This window comes from Leiobunum rupestre, chromosome 7 (assembly GCF_980474605.1).
Source record: "Leiobunum rupestre chromosome 7, qqLeiRupe1.1.hap1, whole genome shotgun sequence".
NCBI lineage: Eukaryota > Metazoa > Arthropoda > Arachnida > Opiliones > Sclerosomatidae > Leiobunum > Leiobunum rupestre.
In genome coordinates this window covers 12,410,114-12,429,053 of record NC_143390.1, presented here as the reverse complement: position 1 = coordinate 12,429,053, position 18,940 = coordinate 12,410,114, and the positions used below count along the sequence as shown (strand labels likewise).

The 18,940-nt window shown below is 43.3% G+C and overlaps 1 protein-coding gene across 1 annotated transcript; it reads right to left on the bottom strand.

The window, feature by feature from the left end:
- Positions 1-8,319: 8,319 nt before the first annotated feature.
- Positions 8,320-9,408, bottom strand: LOC149934476 (3'-5' RNA nuclease TATDN2-like). The gene has a single exon (XM_090153462.1). The coding sequence runs from the start codon at positions 9,406-9,408 to the stop codon at positions 8,320-8,322; it is 1,089 nt and encodes a 362-aa protein (XP_090009588.1).
- Positions 9,409-18,940: the final 9,532 nt, after the last annotated feature.

Sequence of the window (18,940 nt, the reverse complement as noted above, 5' to 3'; positions counted from 1 at the left end):
CTAGTAGTTGGCCCCACCTGCTCTGCAATCGTGATGGTCTCATTTCTCATTGATTCCAAATTTTTCCTTTATGGCCCCCAAATTGAGTTGGCCCCGATCTGACCGCCGAGCGCCGGTTAGCCGCCCGGGCCAGTCCGGGCCTGGTCAGTGCTGATTTTTACAGCATACATCACCATTTTATCACACTTCAGTTTGACTAATAATAAGAGTTTTTCATTATTAACTTATCACAAATTAAAATTAGAAACTCAAAACTGTAAAAACTCAATTTTGAATAAATAAATTTATACATAAATGTTGCCTTTTCGATTTACTCCCAAAAACTAGTAGTTTTACCCTACAGTAGCTTTCGATCAAATTTCGTTCGATCAAATGCCATTCGATCAAAGCCATTCGATCAAATGGAAATTTGATCAAATGGGACCCGTTCGATCATTTGGGAATCGATCAAATAGACTCAAACCGGCGCAATCAATGTTTAGTTCTCAGCACAGAGCCCCGAAGTGTTTAAATAAACCTAAGGCGAAATATACTACTACCAAGGAAGATAGCACGCTACTCAGTTTGAGTGCAAGTCCAAGTCGGAGCTGGGGGAGAATGTCAATGTCGAAAAAAGGTTCGCTCAGGAAATTAGCATTAAAAACCGTAGGGAGTGCTATACTTATTGCTTTTATGTTTCTTTTGATAGCGTTTATATAAAAAAAATACCGAATATTACAATTTTCCTGCTCAGATTAATATGGTTGGTTGTTCCTTTTCTAGCAACGTGCATTTTAGCAATCGTAAATACTGGTTTAAATGGAAATGCTCCTAAGACTTGTATTATAGGCGAAATCGAAGACACATTTAAACAAATGTTTGTGTTTAGCCAATGCTCACAGCCATACTAAAGTCGCGTTTTGGTATTGCTTAAACCATTGAGTTGGGAATATTAATCTAGAGATCCAATCAAATCTGCTCCCCGCGAAACAAGTTTTTGAAAATTACGAACGTGTCGTCTCCTCTAAAATGATGAGAAAACGTTATCATATGACCCGTGGCGCCATCCATTACTTTAAAAAAAAATATTTTTGCCGGAAAACGTGACTCTTATTCGAACGAATCATTGAGAGATAGACGGCACCACGGGTAGAATGATAAAGTTTTCTCGTCATTTGGAAGCAGACGGCAGTATTCTAAATTTTAAAAACTTGTTTCGCGAAATACTGAAATCCGACGTTTTGATTGGACCTCTAAATTAATATTCCCAACTCAATGGGTTAAACACGTTTTTATTTTCATCTTGTACCCGGATTTAGCAATTATTTCTAAAATGTGTTAAAATTGTAATGTAACTGTACATGTTTTCTTTAGCAGTCAAAACGATTTTAAAGAAATTAAATTCACGAACGTCTAGACCATAGATAAGAAACTTCATGTTGTAGAAGCTCAGTTCAGTTCAGTTCAGTTCACTTTTCGACTCTGAATTTGGTCCCTTTTAAATCAGGGAGGCTCACTTAAACTTTCGGATAAGGGGCACAGTGAGGGGACATGGTGTGTGTCACCACGTTGGTCGTTTAGTAGGTTTGCGGAGCGACCACCACCTGTCCAAGAGGTGTTTGGTGGCCTCCGTCGTCTCTGTTTTTTGTTTTTCTTCGGTTAGTCCAAGCCATCGGAGATAATCCGGGGATGATGGGGTTACTACCATAGGCACTTGCTCGGACTCGCGTATTAAAAGTCACTCCGGGGTCAACGCCGGGCACTCTTCCAAGATGTGGGCCACGGTTTCTGACGGGGCAGCGCAGAGGTTGCATGTTGGTGCGTTCCCAAGGATCTCGGACTCCCTGGCTGCCGTTGGGAGGGCGCCGGTGCGTGCCTGGAACAGTAGGCAGCTTCCTCGGTTGTTGTCATATATGGCGTCTTTGACTGGCTTTTGCTTTAAGGCGTAATCCCGAAGGCTGGTCTTGCTACTGACCTCTTTTTTCCAACGCGATTCGTTTGTGGCTGCGACGTCCCTCCATACCCGTTGTCGCCACAGTTTTGTGGTGGGGCAGGTTCCCAGGTTCGCCCGGACCGCGAACTTCCTGTAGAGGCGATTTGTGCGGTGGCTCCATTGTGTTCGGTGGGTGGGCCTATCGATATAGTCGTATACCGCACGTATCTGGCGATCCGGGGGAGCCTGTTGGCATGCTCCGAGGAAATTCATCTTCACTCGGGCTTCTCGTGCCTCGAAAGTGGACCAGCCAATCTCCCCTTCTATGGCCGCGTTAGCCGTGATGGCGTTGCCTCCCAGGGACACCTTGCCAACTTCCCTTTGCCTTCACTCGAGGATCTTCCAAGTTGTGGCATTTAGACACAAACTTTCCGTGGCAAACGTCAGGGCGGGGATGGCGATGGACTTCCACAGGGCGCGGCCCACCTCGTATCTGTCGTAAGACGCACGGCTCGTCGAGGAGATTGAACCTTTCAACCTATTCGCCTTCGTAATACGGGCCGCATTCGTAGCGTCGAGGTAGTCCTCGCGGGTGGATACTATTACCCCCAGGTATTTCGTCTCGTCTGCCTCCTGGAGCGCCTGGCCATCTAGGTAGAACACCGGTGCCGGGAGATCTTCCGGTAGAAGGGCTTTTGGTGTAAAGTTCATTATTACCAACTTAGCGGGGCAGAATCGCATTGCTTTTCCTTTGGTGAACGTCCCAGCTGTATCGAGTAGCACCTGGAGATCTTTCGCTGAGTCGGCGATGAGGTCGATATCGTCGGCAAAGAAAGATCCCGGTATTGTCCTGTCTGACCTATCTGCCGATGGCCATCGCAGGTTGAAACCCACCCCAGTACTACGTAGACGGTCTTCCAGCTTTTCCAGGACAAGTGCAAACAGAAGGGGCGATAGGGGGCATCCTTGTTTGACCCCAACCCTCACTGGGATCGCTTTGGTGGTACAATCGCTTCGCTGTAAATGGCCTGGAAGTGGTCTATGACCGTCTCCGGAATGCTCACTCGTCGCATTGCGTCCCAGAGCACCGGGTACTGGATACTATCATAAGCGGCTTTGAGGTCGAGGAACGCAACATACATCTCACGGTTTTCCAACTTTGCGGTCTCTATGAGGTTGGTTAGGACGAACACATTATCCGCAAGTGATCGACTAGGGCGGAACCCATTCTGCATGTCTCCCATCACTCCCCGGGACTCCAACCAGGGGACCAGGCGATTAAGCCAAAGTGTGACATACAGTTTGTACACATTGCTCGCTACCATTATCGGGCGGTGCGCGTCAACTGCTTCCGGGTCTTTGCCTTTTCCTTTGAAAATGAGACAGACCCGCGACTTCTTCCACGAGTTCGGGATATCGTTTGAAGTTCGAATATCGTTGAATAGACTCAGTAAGTCCGCCCGAGCTGTTGGTCCCAAGGCCTTCAGAAATTCGTTGGGAATGTCGTCCGGGCCGACAGATTTTTCAGTCTTAAGAGCTTTAATAGCCGTGTCTAGTTCGTTCGCCGCGAACGGCATGAGTAGTTCATGATTGCCCCCCAAAGGTATTGGCGGTCTAGGAGCAGTGTCGAAGGTAGAAATTAGTCTGAGCCAGCCTTCTTGGTTGCGGGAGAAGTTGTCTGTAATAATGTCCGCTATGTCACTGTGATTCTTTCGCAGGTGACCGTCGGTGCTTTTTAATCCTTCCAGCTTTGGTTGGCCGTGTCCGCCCTTGGACCGTTTGAAGAATCTCCAGAACTTTTTCGCCGCGTGACGGCCAGCAGTGTGGATGGCGTTGGCGGTCTTGCTGTTCATTGAGCGGATCGTGTTTTCTAAGAGTGTTTGAACCGCTGCCTTCTCTTTACGGTATTTGTTACCGCTACTTTCGATTTGGTCAGGATCTCCTATCTTCCTTGCCTTGCGGTAGTCCACGTTAGCGGCTTTTCGCGCTCTTCGCGCCGTCTTCAATTCAGGCGTAAACCACTGCAGGTGTCTATTTGTTGCTCCTATGGCACGTGGTTTCGTTTTCCCACATGTAACGTGGCCCGCGTGAAGGACCTCCTCTTCAAATATATCGTACCGGTACGGAGTTTCCAATTTTTGTAAGGCTACTTCGAGGGTGTTCGTAAACCACTGCAGCTTTCCGTCGTCCCGCACTTTCCATGTTGGGCGAGTTACTGGGGAGGGTGCCTTATGGGAGGGTGTGCCCCTATGTTGGCGTGGTAAAATTTCAACCCAGCATAGGTTATGATCGCTGTCTAAGTCCCCCACTCCCGCTTCGTCTATAAACATACGGGATAAACGGGGTAGCAACGACTGTGTACATAAAGCATAGTCGATACATGTTCCCTGGTCCCCGCGTTGCCATGTCTTCCGGCCTTCGCATATAGGTTCGAGGTTGAGAATTATTAGACTCAGTTCGTCCACGAATGTCTGCAGGGCCTCTCCCGCCTGATCTTCACACCCATCTAAATCCATGATGTGTGCGTTGAAATCGCCCACAAGGATGATATCAGGGTGGTTGTTTCCCTGCAACTCCTGAATGTCCTTCTTGAGGCACTCTCTTATAGATTCGTTCCAAGCGGGGTTTTCCGATCTGACAGCCATATACGTAATGGCGAGGTGGAATTGTTCTCTGTTTTTCCTGTCCATTATCACTAGCCACAGATGTTCGTCACAACGTTTATGGACCGACTGGGTCCATGTTCCCGTCGGGGGTATCAACGCCAGAATTTTGGCCGCCATCTGGTGGAGGCACCCGAATAATATTATTTGGTGAAGTTCGCACTACTCGAAGTCCGTACTAGAACCTTGGTGTAACGCAATCCCAATTGCAAAGGCTTAAGGGAGCTATATGTATTAAAAGTACTTTTTCTTGAACTGAGAGCAAATTTAAAAAATAGCACTAATGAAATAGCATTCAGTAAAGATTTAAAGTTTGTTTTAAACGCTATTTCTGGTATATTTGAAGACATTTACCTTGCAAAATACGTTTATTCCCAAAACTCCGACCTCAAATTCCTCAATACGTTCTACGCTCTTGAGAACAAAGCCAACTGGCGCAGTCACTAGATGTCAGGGCAATCTCGTGAGAGTCAGTTTGCCCCATTGAAGTTTCCTATCTATATACGAAGTTATTTTATCTATGGTCTAGATACTCCCGTCGTTGTTGGCCAACGCGAGAAGTTCATACACTGCTGGATTTTATTCTACAGACGATTATTTGAAAAACGAAAAATCCAGCAGTTTATGAGGCTATGAAGTAAACTGAAATGGCAAATAGGCGCTTCAATAACAGACCCTCTCTTCTTATTTCCCCCCCTTTCAGCGAAAATCAATCGCTGAATGAAATATTTCTGGTTGGTCGGTTACCACGTTACTTTCTACTAGATCATAGCCTTCTTAAACAAGTAAGGCGAACTACGAGTACGCAATCAAGTCAAACCAACTTTAGCCAAAATACGCGAAAAAGTAGATTAGTCCATAATTAAAAGGGATAATATATCTAAATCCTAAACAAATTTGAAGAAATTAAGAAACTTACTAATAACTCGTACCGATAGGTCTTCGAGCGAATCTCGGATCAAATAGATCTTCGAGTAATAAACTACATAAAAACTAAATAAAATAAAATAAAATAAAATAAAATAAAATAGCCAGAAATTCCAACGGTAGACCGGTTTCGTTCTATTTGGAACTCATCAGTACCGTGCGGGAAATCTGGCTGACGACTGTTATATCAGAGAGTGTAAAGTCGCTTCGCTATAGAGAGGCGCCTCTCTTTAAAAAATCCGTGGTACGATTTTATTTGCTGAGAATGTCCACAATTCCCGGCCGTTTGATGGCGCTAGTAGGATCTCCGGCACGCGCTAAATTAGAGTTTGAGAAGACGCAAAAAGGAAGATTGTTTTTTTGGTATTTTTGCGAGTTAATAAATTAATTAATTTATTTTGAAATGTCTTGTTCGGCTAAAAATTGTAAATCTAATAAAAAGGGAACCTCGCGTCTGTCTTTTTTCAAGTTTCCAAGGGATAAAGATCGGTGAATACGCGTTTAAATTTAATATTCCTATTCTTATACATTAACATTTCTTAAAACTTATAGTTCTGCATTGTGGCTGCAAAATGTTAACAATGAAAAGCTCCAAAATAAAACTACAGATTACTTAAACTTTAACCACGTACTTTGCGGTCTTCATTTTACTGACGATGGTTTTATGAATATCAAAACCAAAAACAGGCTTACACCATTAGCTACACCTACTATTTTTTTGGAAAATTCCAATGAAACCACGGTTTTTACTAGGCACACTGAAGGTAAAAACCTCTTCCGCCATGGTCTCTTACTCCTTAATGTTCATTTATAATTAATTCAAATAGTAGCAAATGAAAAAGCGCCCGAAGATCATGTTAAAACTACAAACGGGTGTAAGGAAAACGCGTCTGAAAGTAACGCAGTACTACAAATGCATAATTATGCACTCCAAAATCAATGCAACAAAGCAAATAGTAAGTTATATAAAATATTCCCAAGGATGAGCACTAGCTTTAAATGAATTTTTTTTTACAGTGGATGAAATTAATTCCTACGGAAAAAGGGCTTTGAATTTAAACCCAGAACTATCAATTCCATTTAAATATATTTGTATTGAACATAATTATAGCTGTTCAACTAAACATATTGACAGTGAAAATGGTAAGAAAAAAAAACACCATTTGTTAAAATTGATTTAATTTAACTAATTAAGTTATTACACTAGTACCAAATATAGGAGCTGAATTAGAAGTTTCAGAAAAGCCAGTTAAAAATCAAGCTGTTCAAGTTAGTGGGTTAAAAACCAAGAGAGAGTCGAGACTTCTCAAAAGCCTGCGCAAGAAGGATGCGAAAATGCAAAGAATGAAAAAGCAGCTGGCAAGATTAAAAGAAAAGCTGGCAGACAGTGGAAAAATATGTGATACCAAAAATGCCACTAGATTCTTGTCTGATTTTTCTAAAGAACTATTTGATTCAGAATTAAAACTGAGACAACGGAAAAAAAAAGGAAGAAGATACTCAACCATATTAAAGAAATGGGCTCTTTCTCTTTTTTACCACAGCCCACAAGCTTATAGAATGTGGCAAGCTGTTTTATGCCTTCCAACAAAAAGAACACTAGAGAAATGGTTGGCTCGCATGAAAATTTCTCCAGGTTTTGACCATAAAACTCTAGAAGCTCTGAAAATTAAGTTTCAGAATAAGAAGAGAAGCGAAAGAGCTGTTCTAGTTTCTTTTGATGAAATGAGCCTAAGGGAAAAGCTGACTTACAATAATGAAAACGATAACATTGAAGGTTTCGTAGACTTTGGTCCATATGGAAGGTCAAAACAGTATGCAAATCAGGCCCTGGTGTTCATGGTGAAAGGCATAAAACTGAAATTCAAACAACCAATTGGTTACTTCCTCACAAAAGATGCTTGTCCCGGACAGACTTTGAAGATATTGCTTCATGATTGCCTAACTCACCTAAAACGTATCGGCCTTATTGTCAAAGCTGTGGTCTGTGACCAGGGAACAGGCAATCAAAATTTATTCAAAAGTATGGGAATATCAGTGGAAAAGCCATTCATTGAAATTGAAGAAGAAAATATTTATTTTTTCTTCGATCCTCCACATCTCTTGAAAAGTGTGAGGAACAATTTCAAACGGTATCCCATAATAGTGGAAGACAATCTAGTTTCTTGGGCAGTCCTAGAACATTTTTTCGAAATAGACCAAGAAATTGGTAAGTTTCGAAGCGCACATAAGCTGAAACGTAAGCATATCAAGTTACCAGCATTTTCTAACATGAAAGTCAGTTTAGCTGCCCAAATTTTCAGTCGAAGTGTTTCTAATTGCATTCAAATGGCTTGTTCACTGGGATTAGGGGAGTTAACAATTGAAAGCACATACACAGCAGAGTTCCTCTTGCATATGAACGACCTTTTTGATTGCTTCAATAGCAGGTCATTAAACAATGAAACACGCTGTAAGAGAGCAATGACTGATCAATCCATCCACATACTGCAAATGTATGGGGGTTTGTAGGGCAAAACAATAAACCTTGCGACTTAAATGCAATGAAAATAACTCTTTTATTCTCTTTGTTAAATTTACAGTTAAGTATAAATAAATAGTTGTTGATCGGACGGTCTCCGTGAACGGAATGAGCTCCCCAGGTCCAAGCGCCGCCTTTTATGGCGCATCCTTCCCGCCAAAAACCAGTCAGTCGTGTGGCGCCATCTATCTGGGAAAATGGGTTTTCCATTTGTATTGCCAAGGTCCCTCCCCATTACATCATCCCACCCCCCCCCCAAAAAATGGAAAACTCAGAAACCCCCCCCCCCCAACCGATCAGTGAAAATGAACCCCGTAAAAACGGCGCACGTTATCCAATAAGGATACGGCCAAGTCGGAGGAACCAACCCCCCCCAGAAGTGCCAAGGATTCCACGAGGTGACAAGCCGCCCCCGGAAGAGGAACTCCCTCACCCAGGAACCGCGGGGCAGAATAACCCACAGGAGAGAATAATGGACACGCGGATTCCACAATTAAACACGTAGCCGGCAAAGAGAGAAAAGCATCGCGGGTCTCACCCATTGAAGGGAATGTGGCCATCGCGGAATAACCGAAATATATGTTAGGAAAGGCCCTCAGGAAACGGCGAGCCATAACCACGTCCCCCGAATAGTTATGTAGCAGGATCGGGTGATCCCTAGGCAGACAATCGACCAAACAGTCCCCCACGTCAGGATATGCCCGGCGGCATTGGACCACCACCGGATAAGAAAGGCGGCGGGCCAGCAAAAGTTGATCACAAAAAACCTCCATCTGAACGCGCAGAGGAATGCCCCCCACGCGGTCTAAGTCCAACCCACAGGCCCCCACGGCGATGGCCCGGCGATGCGTGAGCAAAGCCTCCAAATCCCCCAGAAGATCCCGGGAACGAGCCGCCAGAGCCCAATGAGGAGGGATACCCACAGTCACCCAGACCCCGATAGAGTGTACTAACCGATTGAAGGCGACTGGTAAAGTAGCCGGAAGAGACAGGTTGGACACGCAGCCGAGATAACCCCCAGGGAAAAACGCGGAATTGGCCGCCGCAAAGAGACCAAAGTTGACCGTAGGCGGCAAGGCCAGACGCTTCGTGATCTGAGGGATGTAGCAAAACCCATCCAAATATTGGAACGAAGGCACTGGAACGGACAAGGCAGAGGGCACATCCCGGATATCCACTAGGTCGGCGACCCCATCCGCAGGAGGCATAGGTGCTACGTCCACCACCGGTACCGCTGTAGCAGAGACTTCAGGAGAACCCGCCGCAACCGCTTTCTCTGGACCAACCACCTCCGGGACCAGAACCACAGCAACATCAAAATCCCCCACGGGTTCATCTATCAGGACAACATCCTCAACGCTAGTAAGGCCAGAACAGGAAGCCATCTGAAAAAACCCACCACCAAAGATTAAAAGAGATCACCACAAGGCGTCGCGGAACTCCTCAAACGGAGGGGCCCCAACTGCACGGGGGGAAAACGAAAAATTATCGATGCCCAGGTCCCCCCCCAACCCCGGATAGCGCCGGAGGAAGGCCACCACCTCCGGCCGGGATCGTAGTTTGACCCGATGAGGCTCGGGAGAATAATAGTAGACATCACCCACCCGACCAGTTTTCTGATCCTTCAACCCCTGGAAAGATGCCTCCTGCTCGGGCCCCCACCGCCAACGTTGAGATTTCCGTTTTAATTTATTCAAGGGAGCGACCAAGGTAGCGAAATGAGGTATGAATCGTGAGTGCCAGCCACACATCCCCAGGAACCGAGAGACCTGCCGTACGCTCCGAGGTCGAGGAAACGCAGCCACCGCCCGTACCTTACTAGGATCTAGTTGTACCCCGTCCTCACTAATAATGAACCCAAACCGTTCCGATTTCGGTAGGGCAAAGCTACACTTATCCAGCCGCAGGGTTAACCCCGCACTCCGTAACTGGGAAAACACGTACCGTAACGCAGCCAAGTGTTCTTCCCAGGTCTGGGAGGCAATTACAATGTCGTCCAAATACACCGAGATCCCGAAACGCCTTGCGTACCGCAAAACCCGGTTCATAAGGCGCTGGAACGTGGCAGGGGCCCCAGTTAACCCAAAGGGCATGACCAGAAATTCAAACTTCCCCTCCCGAGTGACAAAGGCGGTTTTATCAATATCCTCAGGGGCCATCTCAACTTGCCAAAACCCCGACTTCAGGTCTAACCGAGTAATGAATTTGGGCTTCCCCACCCGATCTAAAACCTCATCGATACGAGGAATGGGAAAAGGATCCCCAATAGTCACCTTATTAACCGCCGTGAAATCAATACAGGGCCTAACCTCCCCATTCTTCTTGCCTTTTAATAAAACCGGGGAAGCCGAGGGACTCCTCGAAGGACGAATGACCCCCCGCTGAAGCATCTCCGCCACCTCCTTATCAATCAAGTCATTCTCATGTGGACTACGGGGAAAAGGCTGTCTCTGGGACGGAACCGTCCCCGGCTGGAGCCGGATACGGTGGCAAAGGACAGTAGTACGACCCACCTCTTTCGAGAAAAGGGAAGAGAACTCCCGACACAGGTTCTCCAAATCCCCCCGCTGTCCCTCAGCTAATTGGCCGACCACCAACTCCCCAAAATCCTCCATTACTGATTCCTCGGGACCTGACCCCAAAGCGCCCAAACCGGCCTCAAGAAAACACAATGGGAGCGTACCATTCTTGCAGTGAAAAAGATTCCGAACATAATCTACCCTCACCCCCATCATATCCACAAAGTCCAACCCAAGAACCAGGTTAAACCCTAAGCCCTCCACCACCCAAAATGTAACAGGAACAGCCCCAATGTCATCCGAAAATTCGACATCGAGACCCACGTATCCCAGACAGGAGACACTGGGACCCACCGCCGGGGAAAGAAGACGCTCCACCCTATGGACTAAGGCCTCCAACCCCAGCCTGGCCACAAACCCCGCCGACATTACACAAATTTCTGCCCCAGGGTCTAAAAACGCCACACAGGCAACATTAGAAACCCGGACCGCAATCCCCCGTAGACGCCCCCCACAATTAACAGAGTTCAATGTACTGTTACTAGAGCCAGTGCCATTAGGTGAAGACCCCCCCGACCCAACCAAAGGCTTCACCAAGAGTTTCCCGACTCGGCCTGTGGAGGACCGACGGACTCGTCACGGACCCGGGGACGGCGACCCATATCCGCCCGAGAGGGACAATCCCTAACAAAATGACCCGGCTCCCCGCAAAGGAAACAAGTAGGAGGAAGTCGGACCACAGGTGCTCCCCCCTGACCACCCCGAGAAGGACCCCTTTGCCCAGGATATAAACCACCAGACCCCGGATTCCCTAGCGGTCTATAAACGTCCCCAAACCCATGGGCCGAATGAAATTGTGAGGGATCATTGAATGGTTTCCCCCCCACCGAGGTTTCCAACCCCAAATTCCGCACTACTGCATCGAACTCCTCGATCGACCTACAGGGCGCCCGGGAAAAACAAACACGTACCCTATGATCGATTCTAGACAAAAGGAGACTTAGGAGCTCAGCCTCCGGTAAAGGACTCCCCAAGAGGGAATTTAAGGTGACCACCCGACGACGAAAAGCCGGAATGCTTTCCCCCGCCAACTGCACAACCCCAAACAGGTCTGCCCGCAAGACGCTTTCCCTGTCCGGGGAGAGAAACCGATCCCGGAATTCCCGCCTGAACACATCCCAAGACAAAAACCCAGCGAGCTGTGTCTTGAGATCACGAAACCATAATCCAGCCTCATCCCGCAAAACTTGCGGCAGAAGGTGTACAGCCGCCTGATGACCAATCCCGTGGAACATAATATAAGTTTCCAAGTCGCCCAGAAAAACCCGAGGGTCCTCCAAAAGAATCCCCGAAAAAGAAGGCAAAGGTAAGGAGACCCCCGATCTATGGAAGGGACCAGATGCCGCCCCCCCCAGTGGCCGCCAAGGGTACTGAACTGAGGTTAGGTGGTCCCACAGGAAAAAATGGATTACCGGTAGCACAACGAGACCCAGAAGGCACAGGTGACGAAGGCAAGAATGGGTTGGCGGAACTAGGCCTTGACTGGGACGCCCCACCGGACAACCCCTGCTCAGGATCGACTACCCCCCGGCAAAGACCAGCCACTGAACCATTACCACCCGAATTCCCCTGAACCGCGGACCCAAGCCGCTTAGCCCCAACATTGTCCGCAACCCCGCCTACCGACAAAATGTCCGAGGACGCAGCCGTATCTGCTAATCGCCCATCCCGGATAGACGTAGGATGAGGTGGAACGTTGATCCCCCCAGGGACAGGCAAAGGCCCCGAAGTCAACGGACGCCCGGCAACCACGTCCAATAAATCTCTATCCCCCTCTCGCCAGCCAGGGTTAGGGCCCAGACGCTGACGACGAAGTTCGGAATCGAGTGCCGCCCTCCGCATAGCCCGATACTCAGAATCCCCATTAGAATTAGACGCCCCCGGAACCCATGACCGATCGCTCGACGTCCGATGGGCCCTACGTCTCCATCTCCTTTCCCTATAAGCGTCCCGCTCCGGTACCCGACATTCCCCGCCCCGCGGTAATGGAGGAACCTCAGGATAAACCGGCAAAGAATCAGCTCAACGACTGCCCCAACAGAAACCAAGGACAACAGCCAGAGCCCCAAAAATAGCCACAAGCCAGAAGTACATGACCAAAAGAAAACGTAGAATAATAGTAATAATAAAAACTCCCCCAACGTATAAAACTTAACAGATTAATCTAACTTTAAACATAAAAAAAAAACCCAATAAAACCCTAACCCACTTATGGTCAATGAGAAGTAAATACAACGGCAAAAAAAACCCCTACTTACCACCATACAAACAAGAAAAATCTCGGCGGTGCCTCCAAGAATGCAAATGTATGGGGGTTTGTAGGGCAAAACAATAAACCTTGCGACTTAAATGCAATGAAAATAATTTGTTTTATTCTCTTTGTTAAATTTACAGTTAAGTATAAATAAATAGTTGTTGATCGGACGGTCTCTGTGAACGGAATGAGCTCCCCAGGTCCAAGCGCCGCCTTTTATGGCGCATCCTTCCCGCCAAAAACCAGTCAGTCGTGTGGCGCCATCTATCTGGGAAAATGGGTTTTCCATTTGTATTGCCAAGGTCCCTCCCCATTACAATACCAATGCTGAAAGAAAAATTGGAATGGTTTAATACATGGAAGCCTCAGAACTGTAGGTATAAAACCTTACCTTGTATTGAAGGGTGGAAACTTTCAATTCAGTCTTTGCTACTCCTATGGAATGATCTAAGGGATAATTTTGGTTTTAAGTTCTTACTAACTGGAAGAATTAGTCAAGATTTTTTAGAAAACTACTTTGGTTCCATTCGCCAATAAGGAGGTAATAGAGATCATCCAAATCCTCAACAATTCCGGGCAGCGTACAGAGCTGCATCCGTCAATAATCTCCTAAAACCATCAGATTCAAATTGCATTTACGATTTAGATGACTTTATTTTAAACATAGACTCGTTTAAAGTACCAGCTCCAGGACCCGATGAAGATTTGTCCAATTATGATAACCATTGGGTTTTGCAAGATAAAGGACAATTCACTGACGAAGATTTAGAAATTTGCAAAGCTATTGAAAGTCCAAACCTTCCAAAAGAAAATGTTCTTAGTTATATTTCAGGATATTTAATTCACCGTTGCTATTCAAAACACCAATGTTCTACTTGCCTTAGTCAGCTTAAAAAGGACAGTCCAATTCTTGATCCAACAAATATACTGGCATACTATAAGGCATACAAATCAGCAGACAACTCGCTTTTTGGTAATATCATCGTACCAACTGACAATTATTTGAAATTTGTAACTGAGGCGAATGAAGTATTTGACACCAGTTTTAAATTACTTTCACATATGACAAATATTAAAGGGCGTTTGGAAAGATTCATCACACGTAGACTTCACAAGGAATGGTTTCAGATTCCTAAAGACTCTACATCATGTTCAACCATGTTTCAAAGTATGATATCTTTTTTCATAGAGTTCTGCATCCACAGTGCCCTTAAAAAGCAAGATCTTGATCATCAATATATTAAAACACAGAAACGATTAGACCGAAAACTGTTAAAAATTCAGCACTAATTCATTGTCCTGTATCACTAGTTCCTGTGATACAGGACAATGATTAAACATTTATTTCCCTATCTGTCGGAAATATTCTTCCTTAAATACATGTTCTCATTGTTTAAAATATCAAATTTTATTTATATTATTCAAAATATATCAATTTTTATTTATATTATTATTTAAATTACTACTTTTTGTAATTAACTTTGTTTTGGTATATTTTATTATTTTTTTTTGTAAAATTAATAACTTACCTTGTTAATATTGAAGACTTGGCCAGACCATAAAATATTCCATGAATTTCTTTTGATATATTAAAAAGTATAGTTGTTAATATTGAAATGAAAAAAGGAGTGATTTTTCTTGTACTTACTTTATACATTTCTTACGAAATCAACTGTTTTACTTAAGATTTAAATAATTCAACATCACAGCTGAATTCAACTTAATCTACTGAGAGCAAAATTTATTTTTCTTTGATAAGCAATTTTACAGTGCCATCGTGTGTCCGGGAATTGCAAACACCGTCGTCTGCTTCTTCAACGCCCTTATGGGGAAAAAAAATACCACGAAATTTTTACATTACGGGGATAGGAAGAGGCGCCTCTCTGTAGCGAAGCGACTTTACACTCTCTGGTTATATCGAAAAGAGAAACTAAGCCTAACATTAAAAATTTCAAAACGCGTTGCATAGCAACGGAAAGCCGAAAAGGGGGGAGTGTGGTGGAGAATAGTATATACGATAAGTAAGTAAGTCATCTAGGTTCAACATATCACTTTATTCACGCATTTTTTCCTTATTTCGATTATAATTAATGTTTAATATTTCAAAATGAAGATACAGCGCGATAGGCTTTGTCCGTTTCAAACGAAAATGACACGCAGTGTCTCTCGTGGCAAGCTTGCGCGTGACTTGGTTAAAAGTTTATTCCCCGCCCCATTGAAATTAATGTAAAGTTGACGATAATTAAACGTTGATTAACCTACCAAATGATATAAGAAATATTCCACTGACAATTTTTCACTGAACTTAAATGTAGGCCGGGAGTAGTGGCGTACTCCCGTAATCCCAAGCGTCTGGGAGGCAGAGTTTGTGGATGGCCGTTTGAGGAAAACCACCAATCCCCCAACGGGTGGTCGGAATACTTCCGCCACGGGTGTCCCCACCCCTGTCCCCACGTATCCCCACGTATCCCCCCGTTGGCGTGGCCGTTACACATATCCCGCCCGGATTAATCAAATGGACGAGAGGACTGAATTGTCCCACACGTCACAATCGACTAAAAAAAAAGTTCAAAGTAGGAAAAAAATTGGCTTCAAAAATCGTATATCGCTTTATAACATTCAAAAATAATATTTTTAACGCGTCATGTAGATAATCGAACAGCTGCTCGTCTAGGTAAAGTTTGCGTTGTCAACGCGCGTATTAGAAAGCAAAATGAGATTTTAGAAAGTACGTTGTAATTCGGAACGATATTAATACTTTTCGCGAATTTGCTCATCAGTGAATTATAAATATGACTTGAAATAAGTTTCCAGGTTTATTTCAAAGCTAGTTTCATAACTTTTCATCCGTTGTTTCGTTCATGGTAGGTGAAAATTATAACGCGGTGAATCTTGCCCAGTCTTAAGGCTCGGTTTAATCTACTGCGTATTTTCAAACGGAAAAACCCGATTACTATCGTTAAATGATGGCGAACGCTAATTGTAATACGAAACATATAACGAAATACGTGGGATTTTTGTGGTTAAATGGACTTAGAAAATATTTTAAAGAATCTACGTATAAAAAGGTCCAGCTCTTTTGGTAGGCAATTGGGGCCTGCCTAAAAAGAATGAATAGAATAAATAGAATAAAACCGATATGCTGGAGACGAGAGTGTGCCAGGTAGGATGATACTTATTCTATTTATTCTAAATGCGAGAATGACCATTCTTTTTGCCTGCTAGCTACGAAATTAATCATTTAACCATGATTATGATTAAACTAAAACCAACTTTCGAAATTATTAAATACGTGTTATACAAATAAAGCTAAATAACATGCATTGTCATAAAGGTAAATAAAATATTTGCATTCGATTTCGTCGTTTAATTATTGTAATCTAGGCCATTTCTTTGTGTTTGTATCACGTGAATTAAAACTAATTTTAGAGTTTATTCTAAGGCAAGGGAATCTAGACAATTATAATTTATCCGAACCTAATAGCAATTGAATCTAGACTAATTTATTTTTATTTGAAGTTTTGAACCTATAATAATAATTATTATTATTATTCTAATAATAATGATAATTATAATTATAATAATAACTAATTTATTTATTCTAGAGTGTAAAAAATGTTAATAACTACGGAATGGTTTTAAAAATATAGATAAATTATTCCATTTATTCTAACGCGTTTTCCGTATGCTTTTTGGCGTCAACGCGTTATTTAGCGATTGAAACTTATTCTATCAAGTTTTCCTTACTTCCGTTTCGAATACCGGAATTATTTTAACGCCGTCACGAAGAGCGTGAAGAGGGGTATATTTCGTGGTAGTTTCGTTAATTTGCACGTACTGGTTTAAACGTTATAGCCAAATTATTCTATTTATTCTAATTCCTTTTGGGTAGGAAATATGGCGTATCAGCGTTTTTTTCGTGCTTCACATTTATTCTATCATTTAAAGCTACTTCCGTTTCGAATACCGGAATTATTTTAACGCCGTCACGAAGAGCGTGAAGAGGGGTATATTTCATGGTAGTTTCGTTAATTTCCCTCCACAGGTTTAAACGTTATAGCCAAATTATTCTATTTATTCTAATTCCTTTTGGGTAGGAAATATGGCGTATCAGCGTTTTTTTCGTGCTTCACATTTATTCTATCATTTAAAGCTACTTCCCTTTTGAATACCGGAATTATTTTTAGGCCGTCACGAAGAGCGTGAAGAGGGGTATATTTCGTGGTAGTTTCGTTAATTTCCCTCCACAGGTTTAAACGTTATAGCGAAATTATTCTATTTATTCTAATTCCTTTTGGGTAGGAAATATGGCGTATCAGCGTTTTTTCGTGCTTCACATTTATTCTATCATTTAAAGCTACTTCCCTTTTGAATACCGGAATTATTTTTAGGCCGTCACGAAGACCGCGAACAGGGGTATATTTCGTGGTAGTTTCGTTAATTTCCCTCCACAGGTTTAAACGTTATAGCCAAATTATTCTATTTATTCTAACGCGTTTTCGGTATGCTTTTTGTCGTCAACGCGTTATTTAGCTATTGAAACTTATTCTATCACGTTTTCTATTCTTTCCATTCGAATACCGGAATTATTTTAACGCCGTCACGAAGAGCGTGAAGAGGGGTATATTTCGTGATAGTTTCGTTAATTTCCCTCCACAGGTTTAAACGTTATAGCGAAATTATTCTATTTATTCTAATTCCTTTTGGGTAGGGAATATGGCGTATCAGCGTTTTTTCGTGCTTCACATTTATTCTATCATTTAAAGCTACTTCCCTTTTGAATACCGGAATTATTTTTAGGCCGTCACGAAGAGCGTGAAGAGGGGTATATTTCGTGGTAGTTTCGTTAATTTCCCTCCACAGGTTTAAACGTTATAGCCAAATTATTCTATTTATTCTAATTCCTTTTGGGTAGGAAATATGGCGTATCAGCGTTTTTTTCGTGCTTCACATTTATTCTATCGTTTTTAAGCTACTTCCCTTTTGAATACCGGAATTATTTTTAGGCCGTCACGAAGAGCGTGAAGAGGGGTATATTTCGTGGTAGTTTCGTTAATTTCCCTCCACAGGTTTAAACGTTATAGCCAAATTATTCTATTTATTCTAACGCGTTTTCGGTGTGCTTTTTGTCGTCAACGCGTTATTTAGCTATTGAAACTTATTCTATCACGTTTTCTATACTTTCCATTCGAATACCGGAATTATTTTTACGCCGTCACGAAGACCGCGAAGAGGGGTTTATTTCGTGGTAGTTTCGTTAATTTCCCTCCACAGGTTTAAACGTTATAGCCAAATTATTATATTTATTCTAACGCGTTTTCGGTATGCTTTTTGTCGTCAACGCGTTATTTAGCTATTGAAACTTATTCTATCACGTTTTCTATTCTTTCCATTCGAATACCGGAATTATTTTAACGCCGTCACGAAGAGCGTGAAGAGGGGTATATTTCGTGATAGTTTCATTAATTTCCCTCCACCGGTTTAAACGTTATAGCGAAATTATTCTATTTATTCTAATTCCTTTTGGGTAGGAAATATGGCGTATCAGCGTTTTTTCGTGCTTCACATTTATTCTATCATTTAAAGCTACTTCCCTTTTGAATACCGGAATTATTTTTAGGCCGCCACGAAGAGCGTGAAGAGGGGTATATTTCGTGGTAGTTTCGTTAATTTCCCTCCACAGGTTTAAACGTTATAGCCAAATTATTCTATTTATTCTAATTCCTTTTGGGTAGGGAATATGGCGTCTCAGCGTTTTTTTCGTGCTTCTCATTTATTCTATCGTTTTTAAGCTACTTCCCTTTTGAATACCGGAATTATTTTTACGCCGTCACGAAGAGCGTGAAGAGGGGTATATTTCGTGGTAGTTTCGTTAATTTCCCTCCACAGGTTTAAACGTTATAGCCAAATTATTCTATTTATTCTAATTCCTTTTGGGTAGGAAATATGGCGTATCAGCGTTTTTTTCGTGCTTCACATTTATTCTATCATTTAAAGCTACTTCCCTTTTGAATACCGGAATTATTTTTAGGCCGTCACGAAGAGCGTGAAGAGGGGTATATTTCGTGGTAGTTTCGTTAATTT